The 19031-nt window shown below is 40.7% G+C and overlaps 1 protein-coding gene across 16 annotated transcripts in view; it reads right to left on the bottom strand.

Moving 5' to 3' along the window:
* Positions 1 to 8: 8 nt before the first annotated feature.
* MTMR3 (myotubularin related protein 3) overlaps positions 9 to 19031 on the bottom strand; it is a 90429-nt gene continuing 71406 nt past the window's right edge. For all 16 annotated transcript variants that reach the window (XM_026076537.1, XM_026076534.1, XM_026076539.1 and 13 more), the window contains 6 exons: positions 17646 to 17816; positions 15266 to 15411; positions 13163 to 14579; positions 10592 to 10702; positions 9954 to 10042; positions 9 to 5859 (listed from right to left, as the gene is read on the bottom strand). In XM_026076537.1, the coding sequence (XP_025932322.1) occupies positions 5688 to 5859; positions 9954 to 10042; positions 10592 to 10702; positions 13163 to 14579; positions 15266 to 15411; positions 17646 to 17816 (2106 nt within the window). In that variant the 3' untranslated portion in view covers positions 9 to 5687. The remainder of the gene's footprint in view (positions 5860 to 9953; positions 10043 to 10591; positions 10703 to 13162; positions 14580 to 15265; positions 15412 to 17645; positions 17817 to 19031) is intronic.

The following is a 19031-nucleotide window of genomic DNA, read 5'->3' as shown; positions in this document are numbered from 1 at the left end:
CTGTAAAATTGTCACTGTGTAGGAAAATGACAAATTTATTAAGATCTAAATATTCACTCTGAGGCTACAGCAGAATAAATGCTGTTACAAACAAAGAAGCACTAGGGTCTAACACTTTATACTGCTGCTAAACAGCTCTCTGCTCTCATAGGTTTGCGTGTTTTAAAACATTTAATGTTCTTAAGTAATTAATCAAGACTTCAGATGTCATTTTAATACAAATTCCACCAAAAAAAAATGTACAATCAATCAAATGCATCACTGGTTGCCACTGCAAGATAAAAATCATTTAATAACATAACTATGGGAAATTGGTTTAAAAAACATATTTGTTAAATAGTAAGATAAAACTTTAGCAGCATTTAAAAAATTTGAAAGTCCGAAGAGTATGGTAATCTTAAATCGCGAAATGCAACACTCCGAGCTCCAATGCCTGTATTATGAGTGTAAAATGAAGGGTTGGAAGTTTATTATTCCTCTGCCCGGGAAACGGGATGTCTCTATAGTATACGGACAGTAAGACAGACAACGTTTGTACAGATGTGGCTGTATTCAAATCTTACATTTCTGCTTCTATTTCCTTGTTCTCATGCTGGTGGACTCCCACTTTGACAAAGAACTGAGCTGAATTCTTAAAAAAGTGCAAACCAGAAATTTCATGCTCCCTGGACTAGATTTTGGCTGCCTCAGCAGACCTGATGTGCTCCTTCAGCAGTATATATGTCTGTAAAGATACTGAACGCCCCACTGAAGACTCACCAGTCTGTCCTTTAAAGAAAAAAAAAAAAAAAACCCAACCAGGAGCAAACATAATTCCTAGCAGCACAGCTATAAATACACCATTCTGCGAGCGCTGTATGAACAAAAGCTGCATTCACTCACATTCCTTCCTTACTTCACTCCAAAAAGAGTCTAAATTGCTGCTTTTGCTTTTTACTCAGAAAAGGTAATTCCAGGTAATCACTAAACAGTTTCTGAGTGATGCCAAGCAATGGACTCGAACTGAGGACAACTCTGAAGGCTACACAGCCCCTGATCCAGATCCTGCATGTGAACGAATGTCAGAGAACCGGCCTTCATTTAGCAGTGTTGCTATCTGCTTTTCTGCATCTCCTTCCAGAACAGCCTAGAATAACACTGATTTTTACCTGACTCTGGACACTGCTAAATTCTCTCAATCCCTTGGATTGATATCTGGGAATAATTCAGGATCTACTAGAGGGGCAAGTACAGAATAACCATAAAGCACCTGCATGCCCCATTGCCATTAAACGACCTCTGCATCAGCTCAGCTTTTTTGCACATGGTTGTCGCCCTTTGCAGCCTCATAACATAATTCAGAATGGTAGTTCAAAATCTCTCCCAACTTGGACTCTGCCTCATTGGGACAGTCCTTCCCGCTCAGCCAAGTGGTTCTTGACACCTTCTTCCGCTTCACCACCAGATGAAGAACCTTGCTAACTGGTGCCCAGTCCTACAACATTGCTGCTTCTTAGTGATTCCTGTTCCAATATAGGGCAGTAATGGGCCAGTTCCACCAGTAAGGAGTGGTTGGGGTTGCTGTTGTCCTACCTGAGGACGAGAGGGGCTTTCGGTTCTCAAAGATTGTCTTTTTCCCTCAGCCACTAATAATGTTTCTGAGACTCCTGATGATAAGCTGTACAAATTGCCTTTGCATAAGGAGATCATTTTAAGAAAATCACAGTATGTAAGACAGCACAAAAGCTGCATATTATGGTAACAGCACTCCTGTCCTTTCGGACTTTAATGCTGCTGAAGAGCAAAGAGGAAAGGATGTTCATTAGGAAAAGCTGATCGCTGGGAAGTGAATTTCTACACAGTATCATCAGTTGTGTGCTCCTCTAGCAAAACTGCTGGACCATCAGAAGGGCGATGCTTTTGGCTTGAAGACCTGCACAATCACGGCTTTACACTCCGTGGAAATTAAAAAGTTCTCTAACTCCTTCTGACAACAGCATGAGAGAACCCTAGGGTTTCACTCAGTGGTTTCCAAACAGAGAATAGCCAAGAATTAAGTGCAAATGTCCAGGGCTGTGAGTAATGGTGTGCACATAAAGTCTATAGCCGCTGCACTACAGAGTAATGAGTTACTGAAAAAGCACTTAGAAGTAACTCAGGTATGAAAGGAGCTATATAAAATCAGATTCTGATGTATAATTGAAAACCTGCTGTTCCTTTGCACATTCTTAACAGCGCACAACATTATATATGCTTTTTATTTTATTCTTGAAGCTGTAAATACTACTACCAGCTGTGATCACTGCTCTGTCCAAAACCTGCAGTATTATTTGATTAAATAAATACCTTAAGATTATAAAGCAACTGTGCACCACATCTTGTGATCAGAACAGGCCTGTCCTAAACTAATTCAGAGATGCTCAAGGAGCTCTTTAGTCCCCCAGAGAATTCAGGACAAATCCTTTCTCTTGACTTAAAATATGCAAGAAAAGAAACGACTGAAGGAGGATGAGCTTAGGTGATGGACATGCATGCGGTAGGCTGCTGAAATGAGCAAGCAGTCCTAAGAAAAGGAGAATAATCGGACCTTTGTGCAGGAGACTTTTGCAGGACAAACAGCAGTTGAGTTTTCCACCTTCTGGGAAAAGATTAAAAGATATTAAACCTGAGTGAGTTTGGTTTGTTCCCAAAGAGCCACTGCTCCACCATCCAGCATTGAGAATAAGGCAGAAAGTGTGCAAGTGAGAACTACACTCCAATCTTCCCACCACGCTGTCACTGCAGTGAATGCCAGTGCTTGCTTGCTGCAGAGGATGGGAAATGTAGAGCTTCCTTTCCCAAACTTCACCGAAAGCAGGGGTGAAGTCCCTGCTGACCTGGGCCACTTCTGCATTTGGGCTAGCATCATTGGATCAAGCTTTGAAATATGATGGTCAGTTAAGGGGAAGAAGAAAAACGAGGTACCAAGGAAGGTTAGATTCTCATACAGTTCTCCAGCCTCAAAGAAAACTGTGCTGATTGTACAGGCCAGTACCTGATGGTGTTGCGGTTTGTGTCTTTTTCCCCTCTCCCTGGGATTGTTGCACCAGGGAAACCAAGCTTAGTATTTTTTCTTCTAAGTTTAGGAGCAACAGTTGGTTGTTCCTTGCAAAGACACACAGTGGAAAAGAAAGCAACAGGAGGATTGCTGCAGCCTCCTTTTTCAAAGGCCCTGGTGTTTCTGCTGAACCTCAAATATATCCCCTATCAAGGACAGGAAAGAAAAATAAAAAATTAGAAAGTGTGTTAGCAAATGCTCCCATGCAAAATTCTAAACTTTATTCACTTTTATTTATATATTTAACAATTCTAAAGTATTTACTTCTTGCTTTGACAAAAATGAAAAATATAGGAGCACTTTACTCTCTTTAGGAGAGAAGGGTTATATATACAGCTATGGAGAGATACTGGTTCCTCCTTTACATACAAAGAAAAATAATATTAATAAAAAAGTGCTTCATTGATCAAAAAAAGACTAAGAGCTGCAAGCATTTATTCACACTGTACATCACAGACCCCAAAAACCCGTATCATACCCTCTTGGCACCTGTCATTAGGAACTGCAGAATCTTAGACTTATTTTTGACTGTCTATTTGCACCACAAAACCACACAATGTTAGTGTGTAGAGCTAGGCCATGTCTCCTAAAATCAAACTTCTAATCACCCACCTCAATGGAAAAAGCCAGAGAGATAGGAGCTGTATGTTTTCCTTTTCCTGTTCCAACTTTCTCTGTTTTACCTGATACATTAATGCCTAAAGTTCTATTCCAGATATTTACTGCACTGTTTTAGGAACAAATACTTTATAGCTACAACTCCAACTGCAGACCCTGTCTTCTTTGCTTTTCCCTCCTGATGATTTGAAAACGTTTCAAAACATGCACCAGGGAAGATCCCAAGATGCTTTATTACCAGATCCCCTGCCCATAAGGACACAGGCCACTATGCTAAACCAGCTTCCTGGACATTCATTTTTGTCTTGTAAATCTTCAGCTTACACTGCAGCAGTGTAATGATCCTTTCAAAGGGCGTGGGAAGTTTAAACATCAAAAATAAAATTACCTGGACACTTCTTTCCCCATCCGATCAAACAAATGTTCTAAGATGATTTCCTCTGTATGATACTCACTTTGGATTATATAATTCTGACGTTGCACTGAAGGAAAGCACTCCTTTCCCAATACTTGTTAGATTTTTGTTTGAACTTTTCTATTTAAAACTTTCAAATACTCCAGCAGGATTCTTTGTTCTTGAAAATATCACAAGAGAGGTCATAACTTTGTCTCAGCAATAAACTGCGAAGCAGGATATTATCATACACATTTCTTCCTTGTCAGATTGCACTAAACAGGTTCTACTGAAAGGAAAAGGGGATGAGTACCTAACGCTCTCATTTAGAAACATATATTCAAGACGTTTACACTTTAATGAGGTGACTTTATAAGCTGACTCAGATAGGGACAGAAGGAAGAAGAGGAATCCATGATTTATTTTAGATCTCTAATCCTCAGGCAGGATTTTCCTATCTGGAGTACACTGAATATAGCCTGAAAAAGGAGGAAACATCCCAGGAGTATCGCGAACATCAGTGCACTTCTCATGGACCGAGCCTGGTTCAAATACCAGCACAGCACAGCTGTTGTTTAGTTGCTTTGGATATTCTCATTAAGGTGCGAGTCTAATCAATAGCATGAGCATCGGTATGAACCATGACAAGTGCACCGCTCCAAAAGTAGCTCTGCATTCTGAGTAAACCATCCGACAGATGGGGCAAGGATAGAAGTCTAAGGTCTTCTACTTTCCCACTTGTTTTTAAATAATGAATTGCATTTACAGATAGAGGCGCCAGTGTAAAACCAACCTCAGCTCAGCAGCCTGTTCGATCCCCTTCTTCTCACCTCTCAAACAAACGCATGCTTTCCTTAGCCAAAGTTGTCCAGGTGTTTCCACTCAGAGCCACAGCTAACAGGGCTAATGGCAATAAAACACATAGATTATATAGGCAAATACAGAGCCGCTGAGTATGGAAATCTGTGATTGATTCCCCCTTCACGCAGTTGAGGATAACTAAGCCCACTCTAAGAACAGAGAGGGAGAGTGCTCTCTTGGGAAAGAGATTCCCATTTCTTCTAGCAGCAACAGGTTCCCAAACAGCAGTTTCTTGTTTGGAAGTAACAGGAGTGATTGAAAGCACTAGCATTGATGCTACAGATATTCACACTTTGCACACCGACTCTGGACTGATTCCCCTCTTCTCCTTTCCTCCATAAAATAGTCTGTCTGCAACACAGTTCAACAGTGGGATGTACGGGAATCTGGTTCTGGTGCCAGCTCCCTTCCCACTTCACAATCTTCCAGCAAACAAACAAATATATATATATATTATTATATATATATACACACACGCACGCATCACACACACACTCACCCACACGCACGCACGCACACAAATAGGACAGAAAGGAAAGGGGGGAATAACTGGAAAAGGAGAATTCCACAATCCAGTGGTTCATCCTAGACTTCTGTCCTGCCGAGCAGTGTTCCATGCCCCAAACTCCAAAGTGCATGGCTTCTTCAGTCCTCCCAGCCTCCTCCCACCAAGACTGTGCGTGTCTGTTCGGGGAAGAGTCAACACAGCTGTTCCCCCGTTTCTTCTAGGCTGGAGCTTTAATTTGATGTGGCAGTGATGGGTTTATCCAGTTCAAGATCAAGGCTGGAACTACCCGGGTGCAAGCTGCTGTAGCACGATTTGCAGACTCTGCTGGGTTCAAAGAGCTGTTGACTAGGAACTGGCACCTTCTGGTTACAGCAACTGGAGCAAAACACATTTCCACAATTCCTTCGATCAGGAACAGAGGAGAAAGGAAAAATAATATTAGCAGCAGTTTGATGATGTTACCCAAGTTCTACAATTACACTATTCGTAGGTGTTGTGAAGGGGTCACCCTGAAGACTGCAGTTATTACTCCCTAAATAACAGACTGCACGCAAAGACAATCTTCCCGCCCCAGTCTGTACCTTGTGTTACTTGCTTCTAAAACCGAAGCAGAGTTTTAGGGTATGGACACCAGAAGGGCATACAAAGCAAACTCCGACACAGAATTACAGTTCATTAAACCTCTCTACAGCAACTGCCCATCTGCACAGCATTGGCTTGTGTCAAACTGGAGGGAACTTACCCCTCGGTGAAACAGGGCTAAGCTATATCTCCCAGGTACTATATGGGAGCTCAGGCATGGTGCCAGTCAGTATTGTCACTGCTATCTTGTGGGCATATGGCTGAAAGAGAGACAGCAAACAAGGAGCCTTTCTCCATAAGGAATGCATACTCCAGGATGTGGGGAATGGTGTGTCCTGGCCCCTGTTCACTTTTCAAGCTTTGCATTAAAGAAATATTGGATACTGCAGTCCTGGGAGAAGGTAAAAGTCTCTGTTCCTTCACTCTTCTAAAAGCCTATGTCAGTATCAGTATAGAGACATTTTCTTCTGTTTCTTGCAAGTGAACTGTTGGAAGGTTTAAGCATGGGACAGATGAAAAAAAAAAACAGGTTTGGTAGATGCAATCCTCCCGTTGCCCCAACAATACAGTCCCTTTTGCAGTGTTCCCAGCAGTCCCACACTTCTGCACAGAGTAAACAGAGAGTCGACAAGGATCATGCAAAGCCATGAGATGGGCAGCCAGGTCCATGCTTAGAAATGGCATTAATGCTATGGCAGGGTGAGCAGTCTCATGTGCATTCTTCTCAGGTGTCAGCTGATGGAGGCACGCTGGCACATGCACCTCACAGGAGCCAAGGATAAGATTTAAATCTTGAAAATAACTGTTCTTTTCTTGCAGGCCCCCTCAAAACCTGCTGCTGATCAAGCTTAGCCTGATGAGCACTGCAGCGCCCTATCCTCCAAAACTCATCAATTTTTATAAAGAGTTCCAAACAGCACTTCAGGGATCTGAATTTTTCAAGTTTACCTCCATGTCTGATGCCCTTTTCATTAACTCTTTGGCATCAGGATTTTGTACCATTACCATTTTATGCTGGAAAAGTTTTGCTACTGCCAAGAGACTGACAGAAAATTCTGCCTACATCCAGCAGCTTTGATTAATCCTTCATTGCCAAGAGACAAGATTTCCAGATGCTGGTCACTGATGGAGAGAGAATCAGCAAAGAGAAATCCCATTTCTCATTTCAGTGCGCTAATTTTCTCAGCTCTGCACAGCAACTCCTGGTTTCAAAGCCACTACCCTAGCACTAGGAGACTCACAACAGCTAGCCTTTTTGCCTTTTGGTTTTGAAGTCTTCTTAAGGACTCTGTTAGAAATTACTATCAGAAGAAACAGCAGGAGTGAAAACAGTCCAATGAGGTGTTATATAGAAAAGCCCTGCGGAAAAGCAGTTCAGTCATCTCCCATCTCTGCTGCTGAAAGAACGATTATCCAGCAGAAACTTACTGTTGACAGACGAGGTCAAAAAACAACCAGGGAAATTAAAACAGATACTTGTTTGTTGTAGCTCACCAGCTTGCTAACACATGCCTGTTTTCTGCCTGTTTTCTTTCTTGTTTTATTACTGTGTGACAGAGAACAGCGTTTGATAGCTGTTCTTCCACTAGCTTCAGAAAGCTCTGAACAACTCAGTTCTTTCTATCCCGGTGGACCTCTGCTTCACTTGAGAAATTAAAAATAGAGATGCTAAAACACAATGGAAAAGTGACCTTTCTCCTCTGAGAAATGAGGCACCCTTCCTCTGTTAAAATCACGACTTCTTCTTACTAAATCTTGGCTGTCTATCCATCTTTTGTAATACTAACCCTCTATCAGCTTTGCATTGCCTGTTACTGTCACGGTATTTTCACTCCTGAAAATTAGCAGTGATTTTTTGTCAACTCACTGCACAGCTGTACTAGAATTGTTCGCTAACATGCGGACTTCTCCCACAATTAAGGCAAAAAGGGAAAGAATCAAAAATAAAAGCATCATGGCTAAACTTGAAGGCTAATCTCTTTTCGGTTAGAAGTGAAGCATTCTCTGTTACTCAAACGATTTACGGATGGTGAGTGTTAGTGTAATCCACATCACAGTTTAAGCAACCAAAAGCCAAGTCCTAAATGCCTTTTAGGAGAGGCCTTTTTAGAGCCATCTGAATCTAAACACCCAACAGATTGTGCTATCCACCCACAACTCATTGCTAGTGATTTCTAGGCAAGTGAAAAACAAAGAGGGGGAACAGACCAAGTTAGTTTGGAGAAGTTACCAAGAAAACGCAGACAGACAACAGACAGAGGCTGTTGTAAATGCTCACCAGATTTGATCAACACGTTCAATGTCCCTGCAAGGAGGGGAGAAAGAGCTCAGAGGGGAACTAGCAAAAGAAGCAAATAGTGGCAATGAAGGAAGCTGGATATTTTTATCCTGCTCAAGGCCTTAGAGTATGTGGTTTTCAACTCATTTCCACTCTCAGATAAGGTGGTGAGCAGATTTCCACTGGTCACTGGGCTTTATGAAAATGTAAACTATAAAAATGTTTGTTTTTCTTGTTGTGTAGGACACTATTCCTTATTGGTCTCTATCATACAAAAACTGTGGCTTAATAAGGAGAGCAGAGCCTATTGAACCCAGGTTAGACATTTGAAAGACAAAGAAACAAAGACACTTAAGGGAAATTTGCAACAAAACTTGAAACCCTTAAACAATTTTAACTGCTCATGGTGTTGGAGGTGTCCCTGTGCACTAGTTCTCCAGAGTCTGGGCCTAGAAAATATAAATATAGATGCTAAATGCCAGCGTAGGGAAGCAAGGAGGCAGGGTGACGATGCTGAATGGGATACACTTCACAATGGATAACTAAATAAACAAACCCGCTAGAAAAAGGACAAAGGAAAACATCATCTTAGCTCTTACAAAATCCTTCAGATACATATTGTATGCTTAACAATTATATTTTTCATCTGAAGCCGTAAGACATACTTAAATAAATTTGCACAAACACACTGGACATGAAACTTGGAAAAATCAAAACCATTCAACTTCTGTTTATTCTTCCCTGGGTTTGTTTATCTTTACAAGATGACTAAATGGAGCAAAATATAAAATGGACACAAACCAAGAAAGTTCCTTTTATTGCCTACAACTTCAAAAAGCAATAGAGCATCAAAATGGGATAACTGCCATTTATCTAAATGATAATTCTTTTAATCATTTTGTGATGTCCAGAATTCAGGAATAGGGTTTTGTTTGAAAATGTAACTTCAAAATCAGATTCTCTGTCTTAAACTAGAATATGATCTCATCAAAAGGTGACTACCACCTGTCCTTCGTTAAGCTCCTGCTACTAGCATTATCTATTGTGGCCTCTGTGAGTGACATATTTTGCAAAGAATAATCCAGCAACTTTTATTTCATGTAGGTGTCTCTTTCAGATTCTCTTACAAAAGTAATTTAATGAAAAGGGAAGAATGGTTAGAGAAGGAAAGCAGCAGTTTTTCAACCAGTAATAGAAAAAAAGATGCTATTCATATATTTGCAGTATTGAAGGCAAAGCAGACAAAACAGTATTTTTATTATTTCCACCCACTTAAAAAGCTGTGTAAACAGCAAATTGCCTCCAAATTCACTTTGAGGGGAAAAGGCTGGTTATGTTTAGGCCAGGGTGGAGCAGGCACCAAATACGGCTTTTGAAATATGTACTCTGAATGCAGTGAAACGTAACAGGAGAAACTGTTCTGTTTTCCCAAAGCTCTTAGTTCTTTATTTGCTTCAGGAGCATAGATGATCCTCCTACTCTGAAATTCTTAGTTTGACATTCATCCTTGACAAAGGAACTACATGTCAAAAGAAAACTCTTTCCTAGTTTAAAAGCAGAAGTAACAATTCAAGCCCTGACCTTGCCTGCCAGTTAGCTGATAGCCCCTTCTATCCTCTAGCAATACACAAGTTACCTGCAGTGGTGCTTCCTGCTGGCAAGCCAGAACGTACTGTCACAACCGTAGCAGTGTGCAGCGAGGTGGTCTGGAAGCCATCGCGTCACCTGGGAGAAATAAAAGACAAGATACGTTTATCAAGGAGATATCACTTAATTAGAAACAAAACCATCTCATTTGAGCTCACCAAGTCAAAGCAAAGCAGCATGAGGAAAGTGTTTGTTCTGTTTTAAGAGCACAAAGGCAGTCTTGCAACGGTGAAAGAAAGAGAAGAGAGAAACCTTCCCCTTGAAAACTGTTACACTAATTTCCTCTCAGACAAACGGAAACAAAGTCATAAAGCCCAATTCCCTGGTTTCTTTCTGTCTTTCAAAAATATCCAGGCCAAGAACATTTACAAAGCATGTGTCAGTGTAAGGCTCCTTTAGCTATTCATCTCTGTCACAGCTTTCCAAAGAGAGTTCATAGACAGTGGATAGCAGAGGGCTCATAGGCACAGGTACTGACGATATTCAAAGTATGAGAGACAAGTGAATGCAAGGGAGATAGTTCACAGGAACTGGCATATGACCAAAGGAAGTAGTATAATTTGAATTATGAATATCCCATCCTACCAGAAGGAAAGAATGATGAATTTACAGGGATTTAGTCTGTACCTCTGTGTCCTGTTTATCCACCTGTTCCCAGCTGGCTTCAGAGAAAATCTCTGTGCTGCAGCGAGACAAGCAGTTCTGATCCAGATTGCTTTCCGAGTCGGGTATAGAAGTCTGTTGGCAAACAAACACAGCTGAACAGAACTATCCCATATTCCTACTTCCACGCAAATAAAAACTGGACAAGGGTGAGGGGGAATGAAAAGGGTGTCTCCTGCTAGGAAAGAGCAGACTATATTTATCCTGGGAGGCCTTATGTCATAACCGCTAACCTCTGTACAATACACGTGGCAGCAAAGGCAAGAATTCCATTTTGAAAGGAACTACAAATGCCACAAGTTGAAGCAGTTTGTGCAGCGGCAAACTGCAAGAAAACAGGTCTTTTCTTGACCCTCCGATGACAGCATGATGGAAGGTGGAATGGATTTAAAATCTATGTGTTATCATGAAGTTCTAGCAACCTACTGGGTGATTAACAGCGGGAACCTAAAACCTGCTATCTGTGGCTCCAATTTCAGAGTCTCATTTCATTTCCAAGGTTATTTCACTTTCAAAACTGATACTAGTAACACATACAGCCTGTCGTCTGCAGAAGTTCTAGAAAGATACCAGCCAAAAATCACACACGGAAAACCAAGAATTTGAGCCATTTCCATGGATAGTTTGGGGGGAATAATGCATTCTCAATATAGTCTAGCCAGGTAGAACTGTATTTTAATTGACCTAAATAAAACTCAGCCAGCCCTTAAATACATGAAAGGATCGAGAATTCTTGCTGGGTCTGCTAGTGCCTGAGGAATTGGCACCTCGGGAGTTATGGAAGAAAACCCTGTTACTCCCAAGCGGAGGCAGAAATAGAAGATAAAGATCAGATTCTTTAAAACAGTGGAATTTTCTAAAGGACACAGTGATCTCACTCCCAGCCCTACACTACAATTTGTGAAGGCCCTTAAAAAATCAAAGTATAATAAATTAAGCCAAAGCACCACATTCCTCCAAGGAATTCAAGCTCCTGCAGTGAGAGAAGTCGCACTGAATTTCAATGATGCTCAGCTGAAATGGATGCCCAGAACGAGCACTTAACAGCTGTTAGTATTGTCATCTCTAACTTGAAGAGCCAAGAAGCCCCTGAGTCTCTCTCTCAACAAATGTACCTGGGACTATTCAGCACCTCTGCCACTTCTAAACAAATTAGGAGAAACATAAACAAAAGTTGGGAACCTCTTATAAATGTATAGGTTTTTTTTCAAATTTGCAAGCATATGGAACGCATTATAATGTGCGTGTAGGAAAAGGAAATTTTTGGTAGGTATCAGGCCAACCTCAGGACCTACGGGCCAAGGCTCTGTTTGCTGTTCTGACACACAGGCAGATGCAAACTCTGTTTGAAGAATTCTCCTAAGTCTCCTCACCTTTCCCTTCATGTCCCTCTCCTTCTCCTGCGCTTTTCTGTTTCCTCTTCTTTTCTTTTACTTAAAAATGTTGGGCCTTTGGAAAAACAAGTTTTGCAGCAATCCACATAACTGCTTTGTGGTCAAAGGCCTCTAAAGAACAAGAGACACTTCTGCTTGTTTTCTGAACCGGTGTTACATTCAAGCAACAGTATAAGGCCAGCAACTATATTTCTTTTGAAATTTTATTCTTATTTATTTATTGAAAGAAGAGGAGAAATTAGGCAAAAATAGGTAGGGGAGAAGCATTTAAAGCAACTTAAAAATTCATCCAACACGAGACATAAGAAAACTTGCTAGCTGTTGAGATTTTGTACTTGGAATTACACTTACTTCATTTTTAATTTTTAAACTTCTTTTGCAGCCACAACTACACAAGTCATTTAATCATGCTATAGAAAGCATATGTATTTGAACCACACCTCAAACTTAATCTCTACTTTGACAACTTTAAACACTTCCAAGGTAGAAAAAGCAGAAAGATGGTTTAAAAGACTGTTAAAATTCTTACTTTGTGAAAACAAACAAACAAAAGAAACCCATGTTGATATATGGCTGTCACAAAAGCACTTAAGTTACCCCAGCTAACAAGCCCTGAGCAGACCATCTATCTGCCAAGGGGATGGCTTGAACCCGACGGTCTGAGCTACCAGAGCAGCCACTGCTACGTCTTTCTTTCCCTGAGCGTGCAAGGCACCAAAAGATTGGTCCCACCTTCTTGTCCCACTAAATGACATTTCACATCTTCAGAAAAATATCTTTGCCCTTGCATGAATACAACAATGAAGAAAGTGTTTTTAGACACCCTCATTAGCCTTACTCAACAAGACATCCAAGTATGTGCAAGTTTACTGCAAAACATATATCTTAAAATAAACTTTTGCTGTATCAATGGTCAAACTGAAATACAGTGAAAATATTAGTCATCATTAATTGCCATTTGCCATGTATTCAATCAGCTGCTTGCCATTTTCAGAATAACCTTGAGACTTTTATAAAACCTGGGATGCCCCAAAAAATCACTGCCTGACCAATGAACTAAGAACTGACATTATGGTGAGATCCAGAACCTGACTAACTGGCCCACTGTTTTCAGCAGTGGTCCAATTACCCTGTCACTTACCACTTCATCTCCATAATCACCATTGAGACGCAAGGAGCTATTCAGGAACTGGCTCTCCAACCGGCTTTTCAACTCTTGCACTTGTTTCTTCAAGGTCTCCACTTCCTGCTGATGCCCAGTTTCTATCTGGCGCAGGCGCTGCTGGATAACATCAGTGTAGACAGGCATCCCATCATCATCCAGGTGACTTCTGGCCGGTTGGTCTGGGCTGCTGGCTGTCTGCTGCTTCCCAAGATGACTAGACATCCATTTTTGGTGCAAGTTCCTCAAGTGAAACTGAGCAGAACTACAGCTAGCTGTAGAGACCTGCCGACTCAGAGAAGCTTTGATCCTACTGTCCTCTCCATTCACACAATGTCCGTTTGTCGCAGGATATTTCTGGGTAACTCTAAACCCCACAGGCTTCTCTGTCACCTTGTTCTCAGGCTCCAGCTCTCCATTACACACAATCTCATCTTTACATTCAGCTAAAGGCAAGGCACAAGGGGAAGGCATCAGGATGTGTGTGTTGCTGCTACTAGAAGTCCTATTTACTTTTGTTCCCAGTTTTTGAAGTTCTAGCACGCTTTCCCCCTCTGGCCTATTTTCAACAGTTTGAGAAAGTTCATCAGCACTGTTGTCGAGCAGATGAGGTCTATGGCAAAGACCCTTAGGAATCAGCTCTTGCTTTGTTTCATTCTCTGTTAAGGTTTCGGTAGAACTTTCAATGTTGGATGTTCTTGCCTCGTGTTGGATTGTGAGAGGTAATGGAAGGCTGGCCTGTGGTGTATTATACAGACCCTCTGTTTCTCCTTGAAGCTTGCTAACACCTTCCTCCATGTTCTTTGGAGCATCTCTATTTACAAAACTCTCCAAAGGAACACTCTGTAGTCCTTTCATCTGAGGTAACTTCTGGATAGTGTTACTGAGATCAGTATGCTCATCCTGTTGTCCTTTAAGCTCAGAAGCACCTTGTGAAACTGGATGTGGATTGGACACTGGATTGTTCATTACAATGCCTTTATCCATCTCAGTCTTTTCACAGAGGTCACTGACATACCCATGCAGATTTTCAGTTCTGTTCTCCTTATCCAGGGCAATCTCATCCTCTTTACCCACTGTCTCTAGGCTACCCCTTATGTGCTCTTCCAGAGCAACATCATCTTTAGTGGCCTCTTGCAAAATGTTCTCCATCTGTCCCTCTGCCACGCCAGCTGCAACAGAAAGTTCTGCTCCAACTGGAGCCCTGCCTTGTTTGCTCAGGCTATCTCCATCAAACGGGTCATCCCCTGGGTTACCAAGGCTGCTCAGCTCCAGAGACCTACGGTGCTCTTGCCACTTTTCATTTAGGCTGGGATCGCTACTACGTCGATTGGTTGTAGGCATGCTACTATCACAGGCTGTCGTCAGATTGTCAAATGATCTTGTCTTTGGTAACCTGTAAAGGTAAAAATAATCAGAATCCAAAGTTAGGGKTTTTTTTTAATATTTAGTTACTTTGGTTTAAAAACTTCCCCCCAATTAGGGCAGTAACAATCTGCTAACTAGTGGAGTTTTGTAAAGTATTATCTAGGAGCACATTTTGACCTTCTGTAGTGTAAAGTTGCTTCAGTACTTTCTTTGTTTGCCATCAGGAAAATATGTTCAACCAGACTTCAGACATTCCCAGAATAATCTCTTTACCACAAAGCACAAATGCTTATACTCTGGTCACACCTCCCATTTAGTATGTACTCAGAATCATCTTACAAAAAAGCAAAGCAAAGAAATAGGTACACAACATAGAAGGAGAAGTCATGTATAGAATAAATTCAAGATAACCAAATGAATGCCTATATCCCACAAGAATATAAGGAATTACAAGGCTATGTAATATCCAGAACTTAATTCTGTTTGCTAATCTTTTTTCTGTTTTAATGCATTTGTTACACTAGGACCTCTGAAACTTTCAGCTTTCAAGACTGAAATAATGAAAGAACGCTTTTTGGTAAGTCAGTCAAACAGTCCCACAAATAGGCCTGTAAAAATAGCCCCCTCCCACAATGAGTATTCTCCTCTTTATATCCCACAATATTCTCTGTTGATCTTACTTTACAGGACTGGATTTCTGGGCTCTAGGCTCACCTGCCCAGAGGCTGATCTTCAGGGCTAGAGCCTGGAACAGGGTATGGGGCACAAGTGTCATCAGCAGGTGTAGAGGGAGAAGAACATGGCAGGTAAACAGCACTCCAGAGCATTAGATTACGCACATGGCACACTGGATACAGCACCTGAGAGAGGAGAACACAAAGAATGTTAAGAAATTTTAACCGCTCGCTCTAGGAATGTAAAAAGTTGTTCAAATCCGACTGTGGTATTCTCAGCTTATTATTCAGCTATGCAGCCGGGAAGCCTTGCTAGATCTCTAAATAAGCCATGGCAGTTTTAATCAGTTACACTTGGATATATAATTATCTTTTCTTTCAGAGAAGGAGGCTGAGGCATAACAATGCTGGCTTTCAACTTCTCATGAATGACTTACTGCAATGTGTTCTGTGCGAATCTACACCTTAATAACACTTCTGAGCAACTTAAACTGCTCAAGAATTCAGTGGCCCATTGTTACTGCAGAGATTTCCTTGTACTTTGAATTATACTATGCCATATGAGAGCTGAACTAATAACCTCTTTCTACAGGCTCCAATTCATCAAAGCTAACAGAGTCTTTAATGGAAGCACTCGTATGTGAAAAATTAAGCACATGCAGAAATACTTTGCTGAACAGGCAGAATGGTCTCAAAAAGGGATTCCTTGGGTATTGAATAAGCTTTCTGTTTCACTTTAAGCTTTCTGTTTCACTTTAAAAACACCTTGAGTCACTCTATCAATTCCACTGTTTTCCCAGACAACTTTCTTGTGGAAAAGCAGAGGACAGGAGAGAAACAGCCAGACGAGCAGAGGGAGGGAATCTGGGATGTCTTGGTCTGATGGATGTTGCTCTTAAATTACTGTGTTTTTATAACAGATGTGGCTACATCGCAGAGGCATCTTATAAACACTGAAGTAAAACCATGAAGAAATGAATACAAGATAGGAAATTACCCAAACTCCTACATACAGACAAATTATCCAAATCGGCTTAGTGCAGTACAGTGTAGTATTTACTGAGAACAGAAGCCAAGTCAATGAGACTGCATCTATTTTGCAGGATACAGCATGTAAGGGCAGCCCCAAGGACAGAACAGCTATCTGTCTACATCGCCTGCTTTAAGGAGCACTCTCTAAGCTCCTCTTGGGCAAACTGGCTGGTATTCTCAGGGAAAACTTAGATGTATCCATAGCTTTAAAAGTTCCCACAAGTTGTATTTATCTGCAATGTGTCTCAGGCTTCCAGCTATCACATCCACCCTTATGGTGACAGTGTCAGGTTGAAAAGGCTCGAAGGGCTCTGATGTTGCCTGCTGCAATGACGAAAGGGATTTGCACACACTCTGAGTGTAGGCTGCAGGTATGCTCTCCACAGGAGACAGACAAGGATAGAAGGCCAATGTGAATAGAAAATTAATCTTGTTATTTTCATGAAAAATGTAAATATAAACTCCTACTAAGCCAGGTTTTAATTTTATTCTAAGGGACAATTAAAACCCACATTTATCATATGCAAAAGCATAGCATAGTCCTAACAGTTAGGTTTACAGTATCTGGTACCTTTATAAACAAAAAGTGTTTAAATAATTTATAAAAGTCTTTGCTGTCCTAATCATAGTGACATTCAGTGACTGACTGTTCACATAGTATGCTCACCACCGCATCATGCCATGCCCATCATATCGCATCTCCATCTGAATGCCTTACATGCTCTTTTATCAAATAAACATGGAAAAATAACTGTGAGCCCCTTCCCAGAAGCTTCAGTGAGCTATTACTGTGGAGCCAAGCTGAAAATGTGAAAATATTAAGAGAAACACAGATACGCTGAATAACCTCAGTTACATTTTCTGTTTAGATTTGACATTAATACAGACAAAGTATCTAGGTTTGTAGGCAATTTTATGACATTCCTCTGACATAGCTCAATTCTCTAGAAAGGTCTATCTGACAAACACAAAAAATGGTTTTTGTTACAAAAAATAAAGCAAAATATTTAGTTACACAAAATATGTTTCCAGCATAGAGATATTCCTGAGGTTGCATTTGATATTCTGCAAAAGTCAACAGCAAATAATGTTATGTGAATATTTTAGTCTCACAGCTTTGCGCTGTGGAGTGTATACCATAGATTATGCTTGAGTGAGTAAAACATAAGATTCGACAGACTGTTCAATAGTAAATATTGACAAGGAGAGATGAGGCATTTTCAGAAAAATGTACTCTCTCTGCACTGTATCCATGATGACAGTGAAGCAGTATGATTTCCTACTGCTATAGCTTGGGTATTTTCTTAACGTACGTGCTTCTGAGACCATTATAACTCGGAGCCCCTAAAGGGACTCTCCCGATGGGGTGTAGAATGAAGGATACATACGGATTCAGATTGAGAGGAGTAGAGCAGGTTTTTGAAGGCTTTATTTGCTGCCCGCAGCAAAGACCAGACAGAACAGGTCCGTTCCTGCGTGTGTTTTTCTCCTCTCTCTTTCGCATTGTTGCACAGGAATGTACCAAAGAGGCAAGAGTAGGTGTGCTGCACCAATTTGACCTGCACAGACCAACACAAATACAGTTATACGGCAGAAGATAGCAGCTTATGTAAGAATTAACATTCAGGCTTAGCAAGCAATGAATCTTTCCTTCACAAGGCAATACACCCCTTTTCTAAGGAGTGATACATGAATATACTTAGCATTTTTATATGCCTTCTTAGAAACGTAATTGCAAAAGAATTCAAGCATAATGGAATCATTTAAAATCATAACTAAAAAATTTGAGAAAAAAATACATATAAAGGCAGAATATTTGTTCTACAATCAAGTATAAAATTCTTGCTGTTTCAAACTCATAACCCTAGAGGATAAGGCAAAGAAGAGAATCATGATACCTCTGTTATAAAACATTAATTTGACAGCAGAAAGGCAAAAAATGGTGGGGAAAAGCGTTAATTTCTGTATGTTGGTATAAATGCACACAGCACACACATCCAGTCTTGATCATTATTCACTCCATACTCTGGTCCCAGTCTGACAAAATAGCTTAACATGAACTTAACTGTAAACATACAAATAGTCTCAATGACTTCAATGGGATTATTCAGATGTTTAAAAAAAGACAAGTACTTCAATACTTTAATAAATTAGGGGCCAGAACGCCAAAGGTATGTTCGCACATCGTTCCTGTAGATTAGCAGACTGCTATGAAGCCAGTTTAAGCTTACGCATGTCATTTAACTGAGCTAAACTAGGACTGTACGTATACTTGGTTACATGGCTGAGCCAGCAAGTGGCAACTCAAATCAATTAGAATCGTAAAAATGTGCTTTAAATCTTAGTGGATGAGATACTTCATAAAAACTTTTACATGCAGACCTGCTTTGTGCCCTTAAGAACTGATTTTGACAGTCCTAGGCAAATTTCTAATAGGACAGCTGTTCACTTCAAGAGAAGTAGTACAGCTAGTACATCCCACACATTTTCAGAAAAGAAATGTAAAACCTGAATGGAAAGGTAAGGGCGGGGGGGGGGCGGGTTGCTTTTAGAGGAGTCTTCTCAACTCAAAACATAAGATCAAAGCAGGGGGAAGTTTATACTGGCAGTAACTATGATTTTTTCATGTCCTGCAGATGTATATTATACAGGAGTTATTTCAGCACTTGTTATGTGAGATTATTAAATTCAAACAATTTCTTTCTTTCTTTAAAGTTTAAATGGAGTCCTTAAGGATCCTGCCTCTGTTTCAAGAGTGAACAGACCTCTGGTTC

This window comes from Apteryx rowi, unplaced genomic scaffold (assembly GCF_003343035.1).
Source record: "Apteryx rowi isolate R43461 unplaced genomic scaffold, aptRow1 scaffold_434, whole genome shotgun sequence".
Lineage (NCBI taxonomy): Eukaryota > Metazoa > Chordata > Aves > Apterygiformes > Apterygidae > Apteryx > Apteryx rowi.
The sequence above is the reverse complement of the archived record's forward strand: the minus strand, read 5'-3'. Positions and strand labels throughout refer to the sequence as shown.